Here is a 12,160-nt window from a genome sequence, read left to right as displayed (position 1 = left end):
CCAGTGCTCAGGTGTGTGTGGAGTGGGGAGAATGGTGCGTGCAGTGACGTGTCGATCATCAGGTGGGGTAGTGATGTCAGAGGAGCAGTGTGACCAATCACTGCGCCCGCTGGCCATCTATCCGTGTGGTGACAGGAACTGCCCCCCCCACTGGGTTGAGCAGGAATGGCAGCAGGTAAATTCTTTTAACTGGTGGTGGTGCGTGTGCATGTCAGTTACTCCGTAAAGATATGTTAAGTTTGTTCTGTTTGTCGTTTGTGGGTGTGTCAGTGTGATGCTAAGTGTGGCCGCGGCGTGCGGCAGCGTCAGGTGGTGTGTGCCGGCCTGGAGAGTGGTGTGTTCAAAGAGTTTCCAGAGAGCAGCTGTGACCAAGGCAACAAGCCAGAGACTAGCTCCTCCTGCTTCCAGAGACCCTGCTCCAAGTGGTTCACCACATCCTGGTCCCAGGTAGCTCACCGCCAGCTGCTCGACTGCAACAGACATCTGAAACCACAGGGGGTTATGGTGTCCAGTCTACACCTAGAAACCTTTATAGCCTCAATGAAAACATCCCTAGTGTGAACTAACATTTATTTTCTTCCTGTTCGACAGTTGCAGCCTCAGAAGTTCAAACTAAAATATGTTTTTATGTCAACATTTAAACTGGGACTATTATCAGCCTATATATAAAGAAGCTGAATATTAGAGAATATTTGGAGTGAATTTAATTAAAGGGATAGTTCAACACTTTGGCAAATTGGCCCATTGCCATAATCCCTATATACAAGTTGTGACCTGCACATTCACCACGCTATGAGATAACAGAATGTTACGAGACAGAGTCGTTTTTGAGGTAAATGCAGATACTGCTTGCTGAAAAACTGTCCCTGAAGGCAACGCGCATCAGCGGTTTTGCATGAATTTACCTCTAAAATGACTCTGTCCTGAACGTTCCGTTATTATCTCATAGCGTGGTGAATGTGCAGGTCACAACTTGTTCACAAGAGGCGTCGGGGGGCGTTGGCTTGTGTATTTGATGAGTTTGATGAGGGAAACCAAGAAATCCCATTAGCCTCCGTAGCGCAGCTCTGAACAGCTCGCCGCTCGGCTCGGCGGTTCTAAAAATAGCAAATAAAGGTAACAAACCTACTGTTATGACTATAGGGATTATGCCAATGGGCCAATTTGCCAAAATGTTGAACTATCCCTTTAAGATGTAAACTGACAGGATCATTCATGTTGATCAGCAGTTTTCTTCATCTTATTCTACATGAAAAAAAAAGATTAGTAGTAACAGAGATGTGATTGCTGTACTTTTTACCCTTTAATGTCAGTAAAATATTGTTTTGTGTGTCCAGCTGTATTTGAAGTGAAAGCAAAGTCCCCTTTGTCCCCCCTCAGTGCAGTAAGACCTGTGGGATTGGAGTCCAGGTTCGAGAAGTCAAGTGCTACCAGGGGGAGGAGCTTGTAACCAGGGGCCACAGCTGCGACTCTGCCCTCAAGCCAGAAGCCAGACAGAGCTGTGAAACCCAGAGCTGTCCGACAGAAGCACCAGGTACAAAAACAAACGCTGTGTGAGCGTCTCACGGAGCTGATGCAACATGTCGGAGCACTTTCAGGAGGAGAAATCACCTGTAGATGCGTCACTGTCACTAAGTGTTTTTCTGCTGCATCCTAATGAAAGGCCTTCTGTGTGTCGTTCCAGCGGCCGCCCCGGCAGAATCGGTATCTGTAGACGAGTCGTGCCAGGACAAGCCGACGGCCAACTGTGCCCTGGTGCTGAAGGTGAAGCTGTGTTCCCACTGGTACTACAGAAAGGCCTGCTGCCAGTCCTGTAAGGCACCAAGGTCCTGAAGTCTTCACTGTAACCTCTCACCTGGACTCCTCAGCACCAACCACTGGTACCAGCGGCCACACCACATTCTTACCGCACAGACGCCTGCTGCTAGCAACATGAGGACATTGACATAACCTTGTTACCCTTACACTATGGCTGATGTCATCCTGTGAAGTCAGCCTGTGGCCACTGTCTCCTTCCTGTCACTTCTACTCTTGGTACCTGTTGCGCCGCATTATATAATAATGTAATAGATTTTCACCTCATGATGTAATAACGCCGCATTTTGTAATAATCTGCCACATTTTGTAATAAAATTCTTGAACGCAACATGTAATAAACTTTTCCACATTTTGTAATCAGTTGTTACATAATGTATCCAATTATAACAAAATGCGGGTGTTGCACTTTTTTTCTGGAAAAAAATGTGCATTATGTAACAACTTGCAAAATGCAACAAAGTTTATTACATGTTGTGTTCAAGAATTGTATTACAAAATGTGGCAGATTATTACAAAATGCGGCTTTTATTACATCATGAGGTGGAAATCTATTACATTATTACATAATGCAGTGTTTTTACATCATGTGGCGCTACAGTCTCTGCATTTTTAAATGCTGTAGCATCAGATCCTCCAATCAGAATTACCTCCGAGTGCAAAAGCAGGCAGATGGGAACCTCCTGCCTTGTGTCAGTACTTGACAACTGGACATTTACCTAAAAGTAGTGTACACTGCTTCCTCTGACCACTTAGCCAGTGTGCTACCTACACTATTCACTGACCCCTCCTCCCCAGACACACACAGTCTTTTGATAAATATCCCATTTTAATGACTCTGTGTCTGCCCATTTGTCCATCACTGTGGGCCCTCCCTTACACACAGACACACAAAGAGTAACGCAAGTGGCTTCAGACTGACACAGTTGTGATTTTCCTAGCCGGCACCCACATAGTTTAAATATCAAATACTCTTATACGTGTGCCCATGGACTTGTTGGTCTTAAAAAGAGGTGTGGCCCTGGTCTGAAGTCAGTGGCACAGTTTTTTTTTTTATCTGAAGGGTGCGTTGTCAGGGGCACAGAGCACACACACTGTGCCTGTTACACACAAGCAGAGCCTGGCTTTTAAAGGGAATGGCAGACGGCACTGTGACGGTTTATTAGATGTTACACCCACAATGAATAATGAAAAGATGAAGTCCAACCACTCTGACCCATGTGTCTGTCCCACAGAATGTTTTCTTCACTGTTGAAATAGCAAAAAAGCCAAGTCCACACCCTGGTGCCACAGGCTTTAGACCATGAGCTTTGGATCTATACAGTATGTTTACAGTCTGTCCTGTCCATCAGCCCTTGTTAATGTGTAAACTAGACACAGATTTACCACAACGCTCTGCAGTGTCAGGCTCAATGAGTAGTCTACTGTTAGTCTTTGTTGTTGTGAAACAGCCTGACTGACTAAAAAACAGTCGACAACTTACTACCAGGCTAACTTAGCACGCAGACCGGTGTTACCATGGTAATGTGGTAATCAGTTAAGCTTTCCAGTAGCACCCAGAAACCAGAAATGGGAAAACATGGCTCATCATTTGAGCATCGAGAAGGGAAAGAGTTTTTAGACGCATCTCTTTATTTTTTATTGTTCAGCTCTTCATGTTATTTAATTTCCCAGAATTCACTTCACCACAGTCTGGTCTAAGATGGTTAAGAACTAAACCTGGTGCAACATATGAGTCCACATTCAGTCTGTCCAAGCCACAGTTAAAGTCTGTCTAGACCCTGGGAAAGCCTTGGTCCTGCTACACACACACAACCTCACAGAGAGTTTAGCCAAAACCAGAACCAGATCAGAACCAGAGACCACCTGGCAGACCACAACAGTTAGCACAGTTAGCATCTTTTTCTTGTTTATGTTGTTGGTTAGCTTGTGACTGGCTGACACAGTGTCAGTGGCTGTACAGATGCTGACTCTCCTGTCCGTACTGACAAGGTCTCAGGTTTATTCAGTTGACAGGACTGGACCCTCAGGTTTGTGACGTTTGTGTGAGTCTGTGTTGATGACACAGGCCAAGGTTTAAACACTCATCACATGTATGTTAATAAGGTGAAACACTTGATCTTCATCACTGGAGGCGTTAAAGTACAAACTAGAGCTGCAACTAACGATTATTTTCATTATCCATTAATCTGTTGATGATTTAAACGATTAATGAATTAGTTGTTTGGTCAATAAAATGTTAAAAAATGTTGAAAAATGTCAATCAGTGTTTCCCAAACCACAATATGACGTCCTCAAATGTATCAATAAACTGACATACTCAGTTTATTGTCACAAAGGAACAAAGAAACCAGAAATATTCACATTTAAGAAGCTGAAATCAGAGAATTTGGACTTTTTTCTTCTTAAAGGGGCATTGTGTAACTTCTCCTGTTATTTCTTCACGAAAATCGATTATTTCGTTCAAAAGTATGTTTGTTGCACAGAGGCTTGTTTATGTCGTTACGTACAGCAGTTGTCGTTCGTCTGCCCAATTTCACGTGAATGCAGCATGAAAAATATGATTGAGTTGCTTGCGATATACAACCGCAACGCTAGATGGGAGTAATTCCTACACAATGTACCTTTAAAAAACTACTCAAACTGATTATTCGATTATCAAACTAGTTAAGTTTTAATGTAATAATTGATTATTGCACGATGAATCGATTAATTGTTGCAGCTCTAGTACAAACTACATGGAAAATACATCACTGGAGTTTCTGCTTGAAAGATGTAAGAGCAGCACAGCAGCAGCTGAGGAGCAGGAGTGTGGTGCTCTGGGTGCAGATGGAGATGGTCGGGGATACGCTCATCTATTCAATACACTGTGTACGTCTCTCCCTAAGTGTTGTTTACCTGTTGTTATCCTGCCCACAGAGCTGCTGTTGATTTTGTTTATTGTATCACACATACAGAATAAAAGTGTGGCTGTTCGTGACGAGCACCTGTGTGAGTGTGTGAGAACTGACCAGGTCGTGCAGACTATTTAATCACGATGTGAGGACCTAACTGAAGGGAAGCTTAGGTTTCACTTGTTAGCAGCTTAACAGTGGTAATTGAAGCTGGGCATGAATGTTCTTAAACATAAACAGGTCCATGCCTCAGTTAGCTACCACCAGAAACACGACCTGTTTGTCCCTCTGTGTTGTTGTGTTGTTATAGTTGACCATTGTGTTGTTGAGGAGACTCACCCCTCTCACCCGCATATTGTCATGGTTTCAAAAGGAGGGATCCCAGTGGATCACTCCTTGGTGAAACCAAATCACACACATGAGTGCACACCAATTACCTGTCTGAGGCTGAGCTGGTCTCCACAAAGCACTCCAGCTCCTGGTCCAGGAACAGCAGCCACAGACCGCACCGCAGCAGTCAGTGTATCTGTCAGCAGGAGAACAAGGTGAGCTCCACTTCCACTCATCACATCACACACGTTTATATTGCTGTTTATAATAATTTAATAATGAACCTACACATTACCATTGGCAGTGTTGCTGCAATATCAGAATACAGCAAACACCATTAGTCATGTTATTGCATCACATTTCAAATTGTTCTGTTCATGTTACTGATTTTTGATCCATTGAAGGTTCATTTTTTTCATTGAGTAGTTTTAATGTAGTGTAGTTAATGCAGTCAGGAGGAAAGTCATGATAGGACAAGAAAAGAATTGTAATGTTAAAGAATTAAACATGAGAGAAAGCAGGATGGGGGTGAGCACTGGTGATGATGATGAGATGATAATGAGTATCTCCTCCTACAATTCCAAATTTATTCTCATTATGTTATGCCTTTTTTTTAACCAGATAAATGTGAACGTTATACTCCATCTGAAGTTACACTGCAAAAACTTGAAATCTTTCCAAGAAGATTTGTCGTATTTCTTGTCACAATGTCTACTTTCTAGTCAAAACTAAACTCTTTTCACTTAAATTAAGACTCATCACCTAAAAATGAACTTGTTTTGAGATACATTTTCATTTGTTTCAAACAAATTTTCACTTGAAATAAGTAGAAAAATTTGCCAGTGAAAGCAGGTTTTTTGTGCTTGTAATAAGGAAGAAAAACTTGATCCACTATCAGATTTTTCTACTTATTTCAAGTGAAAATATGCTTGAAAGAAGTAAAAAGTGTCTAAAAATTGGCTGATGAATCTTATTTTAAGTATAATGAGATTTGTTTTGACTAGAAATTACATTTTGACTAGAAATAAGACAAAGATTTTGAGTTTTTGCAGTGTAGGGGTGATCTAACTGTCAGTGTGACACAGAAAGAACTGAAAGAACTTCCCACGACCAGTGCAGCAGTGTGAAACCCCTCTATTATAGTAAAACAAGAAGCAGTGAATTCAACTGAAATATTAATTTACATACATGAGTAAATATCAAGTAGCCAGGCTAGCGCCGCCTACTGGTTCCGGCAAATTTCATTTGCCTCAACCATGTAGTCAGGAAACTAGCAATGCGTTTCGGTTTGCTCCGTCCGCTAATCAGCGAACAGACGGGTAAGTGAAGGCGATGACGTTGAACTCAAGCGCTCAAGATTAACCTATGAGCTTAACCGGTGTATAGCACACGTGACCACCAAGCAGCAGCGATTAGTTGAAGCAAATGTAAGCAACCGCCTCCCGGAAGCAAACGAATCCCTATGGCTCGTGTTCAGACGCTATATGAAATGTAATGAAATAAGCCGCTGATGCATCAGGCTAAATATCAAGCCCCACATTAAACAAGAACATGATTAAGTAAAATAAGCCGCTATGATTGAATTCTTAAAGCAGTTAACATGGAGACATTAAAAAAAAGAGTCCATCCGGGCTCAGAGCTCCAGACAGGTGGTTGACTTTAGTTCTCATGTAGATTGATTAATTGTATTTTATTGATGTATTTGTAATGAAAATGAACGGTAGTGTAGTGGGAACATGACCATGGCCTGCTCAATAAAACCCAGATGCTGCTGCATGTCCACCAGCCCATGTATGTGCATTTCTGGGACTTATTACATTCTTTAGAAATTCTTGCATTATTGTTTTTTACAAAGCCCATTACTGAGACTCTCCATGGGTCTCATTTCAATCATGTGTCTTCTTCCCGCTTCTGGTGTTCCATGGGACAGCGTGTTGTTGCTGTGTGAGACTAACATCTGGCTCTGCTGTGTGTCCGCCTGTTCCAGATGCCTCTCAAAGCCTCTGCGTCGCTCTTCGTGCTGATGTGTTTGTGCTGTGTGGAAGAATGTGTGTCTTTCCCCAACGGCTCTGTGGCGTTTTCCTGTGGCAACTTGATGCCCGTGCACCCGCCCTACACCCCCTCCACCAGCAGCCCTCCCTTCAACCTGTCCACCTCTAGTGCCACCTACAGGCCTGGTGATGTCATTACAGGTACATCTGTGCTCCATCCATCCATGTTGCAGGCTCACTATTTGTCAAGATCTAGTTAAAGGGATAGTTCAACATTTTTGGCAAATTGGCCTATTGCCATAATCCCTATAGTCATAGCAGTAGGTTCATTACCTTTAATTATCGGTGCATGTTGTTTTGAGATCTGCGGGGGAGATTTCAGCAAAGACAATGGACAATGTCCCTCATCAAACTCATCAAATACACAATCCAACAACTCTAAAACGCTCTGGTGGACAAGTTGTGACCTGCACATTCACCACGCTATGAGATAATAACAGAACATTACGAGGCGGAGTTGTGGCAAATGCGTAGCCGGAACTACATTCCAGACACGGCTGCTGGGCGGAGTGATTTCAAAAGCGCAAGTAGTTCTGAGTATTTGCTTCATGTGTTGTAATGTTACATGATTATTTCATAGCGTGGTGAATGTGCAGGTCACAACTTGTCCATCAGAGTGTTTTAGAGTTGTTGGATTGTGTATTTGATTAGTTTGATGAGGGTCAGGGGACCTGTACCATTCACCTCCATTGTGTAAGCTGAGCAGCTCACGTCTATGGTGAGAGGAGAATTTGCCAAAATGTTCAACTATCCCTTTAATACTAAGTCTCATTAGTCTTACTAATGACTTGCAACTGGTAAAAAGCAGTAGTCAACTGTATAACACATACATTAGAACACATTATAAGTTACCAGTTATAAATAATACTAACTAATAATTTATGATTAATTGTACACTGTATAACTAGAGTCATTTTCAGCAGTTAGAGATGTAGAGTGCAACTGTTGTAAAACTAGGATGGTGATTATAATGTTATACATATAATACTGAGGACAGCAGGTAGATGTCAATAAGACTACAGAGACCTCAGATTATAAATGTGTTCATTTGATTTGCCTGATGAAACCCTCTGACACTGAGAAGCAGCAACTACAGATGATGGATGGTGCTGGAACCTAAGGAAGTTCAGTGTGGGCTCACTTGACAATCTCATTAATAAACTACATATTATAAACTATAATAAATCATTAGCACTGCTTGTCTTATTGGAAATAGGTAACAATATTCCTAATGCAAATCTTTCTCATTGGTTGTAGTATTTGTAGTTTAATTTTTACTCCCCCCCCCCCTCTAAACCAGTATTCTTGCTCTTCACTCTTTAGCCTCCTCCAAATCCCTTTGACCCCACCCTCTGTCCCAGGGGTGGTGTTGTGGTGTTGAGTAACAGTTCAGGGGTCATAAGTCGTGTTTGGAGGAATTTCCTTTGACCTGACTCTTACCCTCAGACTGGCTGCATCCCTCTTCTCCTCCACATGTCATTAACACATTCCATCAGCAGCTTTGTTTACACTACTTCACTCAGAGTTTGAACTCAGCTCAGATGCAACGAAGCCCTCCTCCCCTCTCCTTCCTTTTCTCCCAGCAGCACACCCCTCTCACAAATTCCTCTTTCCAACCCCAGTTTATCCTCCCAGCCTCTGCACCGCCTGTGTGATGAGACCATGAATCCCTCTCTGATTGTCTCCTGCAGTGACGGTGGAGGTGGAGAAGAACAGCTCCACAGAGTTCCAGGGTTTCCTCTTACAGGCCAGGAGCAGACAGGGACAAGGTATTACAGTGTGTGCATGTTTATTTGTCATGTGTGTTCGTCTTTGTCATGAAATCGAGGCTCAGATTCATCATGAAGTGATTATTTCTAGCTGTTTGTAGGGTTACAGGTTTGTGTTTGTGTGTCCAGCTCTGCTGTGGCCTGTGGGGAAATTCACCAACATTAACTCCACCCTCTTCACTGCACTGCCCTGTAAAGACATGGAGGTAGGTGTTACATCTCTGCCGTGTCTTTGCTTTCTGTTATCAAGGATATTGATGGGAATAGCAAACATATAGGAACAAAATGCAGTTCAATTTTAGGACTTAGAAGGTCTCAGTCAGTACGTTTACATGACACTTGAAAAAACAAATTATTGCCTTAACCCGACTATAACTGGACAACTGAAGTGCATGTAAACGCCTTAGTCCGAAGTCAGAGTTCTCCAACTCCGATTAAGACACCCAGATAACGCCTTAGTCGGACTGAAGCTGGACAACGCATGTGCGCATGCTCCACAACAGTAGAGACAGCACAAAGTGGAGCAGAGAAGCCGCCCGAACCCGGCAAAGTAAAGAAAAAAACCCAACATCAGCGCAGATTCAATGCATTTCACACAGCGCGACCATGTCCTGTAGACATTTTATACCACTGAAATAGAGTATTGAAAATAAATAGAACAAAAACTGATACTGAATACAAAATGTGCTCTGTGAACCTTGATAATAAATGTGATGTGATGACTGATGGGAAATATTCCTGTCAGACTCCAGCTGGGGACTCTGAACTGAGCACCTTTGTCTCCCTGTGGTTGAAAACCTCACTGAACATGGCTGAACACCCTGTAGTGTAACAGTCCACTGGGCCATCTGAACACATCTAGAACAGCAAATCAAAAAGAGAAGCTCCTCTCTCCTGATTGGCCCACTGACCTTTTGTCATTAGAGCTCCAGACAGAGGCCTGATAAGTCTGGCTTTAGTTTGTGGGGTTCCTCAAACCACCAGTAGGCTACACCTCCTATCAACATGGAAACACACGCCTTGAGAATTATGTTACGTGTGTGTGTGTGTGTGCGTGTGTGCGTGTGTGCGTGCGTGCGTGCGTGCGTGCGTGCGTGCGTGCGTGCGTGCGTGCGTGCGTGCGTGCGTGCGTGCGTGCGTGTGTGCGTGTGTGTGTAGAACTCATCCATTAGTCAGGCATCAGGAGCCAAGAAAAAGAAGGTCCAGCTGACCTGGGAGGCACCTAGCAACAGTCACTATGGAGATATCTACTTCAGGTAGATGAAAGTACACACACACACACACACACACACACACACACACACACACACACACACACACACACACACACACACACACAGATTGTATCTTTGTGTGTCTGTATCCAAGTGTGTTTTACTGGTGCTGCAGCTATTGACAATGACATCACTACATCTGACTCCATGTTGACCTGGATCCACTGACTCAGATTTCATGTCCTTGGGGTGGTTGTTGATGATGATGATGATGATGTTGTTGTTTGTTGTTTGTTGTTTGTTGTTGTGGTTGCCAGTGCCACCCTGGTCCAGGACTACACCAGGTTCTGGGTGGGGCTGAACAGCAGCGCTGTGAGACTGGACACCAGTGGAAACTCTGCAGCTGCAGTGAGTTGTGACTGAGTGGAACACACCAACACCTACAGTAACACTGAGGACAATGAGACTGTCATTGGGACGGATCCAGATGATCAGCTGACACCTGAAGGATTCCAGCTGCTGTTGCTCAGACACAAGTCGTACTTCTGCTACACACACAACTTCATGTCATTCATATCACAACTAGGGGTGTAACGATACTTTGATCCACATCGATATATCGATTCCATAATCAGTGAGTCAATAGCATCGATCCAAAATGGAAACATTGATCAAATATTGATACATATCGTAATTTAAAAGATGCACCTTTATCAGGAAATCCCCCTGGCCTATATTATATAGCCTATATATTATATTAGTCATCTGCTGCAATGTCATATTTTCTATTTGCAAAGACATGTGTAACTAATTATTAGACATAAAATATTTCAGTCCTGCTTTAAACAGAAACTTAATGTTCTTCTAGTTTTCTTCTTCTATAGGACGTGAAAATTGTAAAGCTCAGTGAATCAGAATGTGACACTTTATATTGAACAGGAGGCTGATTTGAGTTTTTCATTGAAATATCTGGTTGATTATATTTCTGTGTCGTGATATGAATGGAAGTGACTGTGTTGAATCAGCAGATGATTTTGTTTCATATCGATCACTCATCCCTGAATTCAGTCAAATCCAAATCATATCATGACCAGTGTGTGAAATCAACGGACATCTGTGATAGCCAATCACAGAGAGTCACTGACAGCCTCTGTCTGTGGTTTGTCGTCATGCTGCTTCCTGTCTGAGCTTCTCTGTGTTTCTCCTCAGGTCATCTCCTCTTCAGCTCTGTCCTTCGTCAGTTTACTGGGTCTGGCTGCCTACTGCTGACACACACACACGCTGAAGACTAGTGGACATGGTTACATCGAAATGAGAATTAAATGTTTTGTTTTTAATGAATGAATTTAGTGAGAATGTTGTGTTGCTGTTATTTGATGTAAATCAAGTCAACAAGAAGCTGATATAAACTAACAATGCAGATATTTTTATTCATTCAGTGATTCTTTTCTCTTCATAATAATGTGACTGTCACTGGTCAGTAAGACAGCAGGTGTACCTTGAATCATGGGAGCTGTAGTTCCTGAAGTGTCCAGCACCACAGCCTCCGTCTCAGCAACTGGTTTCAGTTTTGTAAAGGAAACAGATGAAAGTAGAGCAGGAACATCTAAATCTGAATAAATCACGGACAGCCATGTTTTGTCTCTGTCTCCTCATTTTTCATGGGAGAGTTTTGGACATGACATAAACCAATCAGAGAGCTGTCTCCCTTCAAAGCCACACACACCTGGACCAGGTGGACTGGCTGCTATTATATTCTACAGGCAGGTGGGACAATGAAAATGGAATTCAACTATTACATCATTATTTTCAACGTGTGTCTGTTACTTAGGTAGAAATAAAATGAAAACGGATTAATCACAATGTCATTTTCATTGTAAACTGAATAGTGTTAGCACTATACTGTACTGTGCAGCAGTATATTTTTTTGGCGTTTTTGCCTTTTATTTGATAGCACATAGTGAGATAGACAGGAAAGGGGGAGGCAGAGAGAGGGGGAATGACATGCAGGAAAGGTCTGCCCGACACGGGATTCGAACCGGGGACGCCTGCGTTGAGGACTGTAGCCTCTACATGGGGCGGCGGCC

The 12,160-nt window shown here is 42.9% G+C and overlaps 2 protein-coding genes across 2 annotated transcripts in view; both read left to right on the top strand.

The window, feature by feature from the left end:
* LOC146970855 (ADAMTS-like protein 2) overlaps positions 1 to 2,040 on the top strand; it is a 31,270-nt gene extending 29,230 nt beyond the window's left edge. Inside the window, exons 17-20 of the mRNA XM_085804708.1 lie at positions 5 to 175; positions 271 to 447; positions 1,381 to 1,534; positions 1,685 to 2,040. Of these exons, the coding sequence (XP_085660834.1) occupies positions 5 to 175; positions 271 to 447; positions 1,381 to 1,534; positions 1,685 to 1,833 (651 nt within the window). The 3' untranslated portion in view covers positions 1,834 to 2,040. The remainder of the gene's footprint in view (positions 1 to 4; positions 176 to 270; positions 448 to 1,380; positions 1,535 to 1,684) is intronic.
* A 4,940-nt stretch (positions 2,041 to 6,980) lies between these two features.
* LOC146970854 (ferric reductase 1) lies at positions 6,981 to 11,491 on the top strand. Its single transcript, XM_085804724.1, has 6 exons — positions 6,981 to 7,231; positions 8,782 to 8,859; positions 8,989 to 9,065; positions 10,018 to 10,115; positions 10,391 to 10,481; positions 11,283 to 11,491. The coding sequence occupies exons 1-6, from the start codon at positions 7,027 to 7,029 to the stop codon at positions 11,340 to 11,342; spliced, it is 609 nt and encodes a 202-aa protein (XP_085660850.1). The 5' UTR covers positions 6,981 to 7,026; the 3' UTR covers positions 11,343 to 11,491.
* The last annotated feature ends 669 nt before the right edge of the window (positions 11,492 to 12,160 follow it).

The sequence above is a fragment of the Trachurus japonicus genome, chromosome 17, assembly GCF_045865225.1.
Source record: "Trachurus japonicus isolate A0001 chromosome 17, Traja_1.0".
Taxonomy (NCBI): Eukaryota; Metazoa; Chordata; class Actinopteri; order Carangiformes; family Carangidae; genus Trachurus; species Trachurus japonicus.
This window is presented reverse-complemented; position numbering and strand designations above follow the sequence as displayed.

Excerpts from the sequence above, each read along its gene's own strand:
- LOC146970854 (XM_085804724.1), top strand. The coding sequence starts at position 7,027 with ATGCCTCTCAAAGCCTCTGCGTCGCTCTTCGTGCTGATGTGTTTGTGC. Across the intron at positions 8,860-8,988 it reads CAGGAGCAGACAGGGACAAG|CTCTGCTGTGGCCTGTGGGG; the intron begins GTATTACAGTGT and ends TTGTGTGTCCAG. Across the intron at positions 10,116-10,390 it reads TATGGAGATATCTACTTCAG|TGCCACCCTGGTCCAGGACT; the intron begins GTAGATGAAAGT and ends TGTGGTTGCCAG.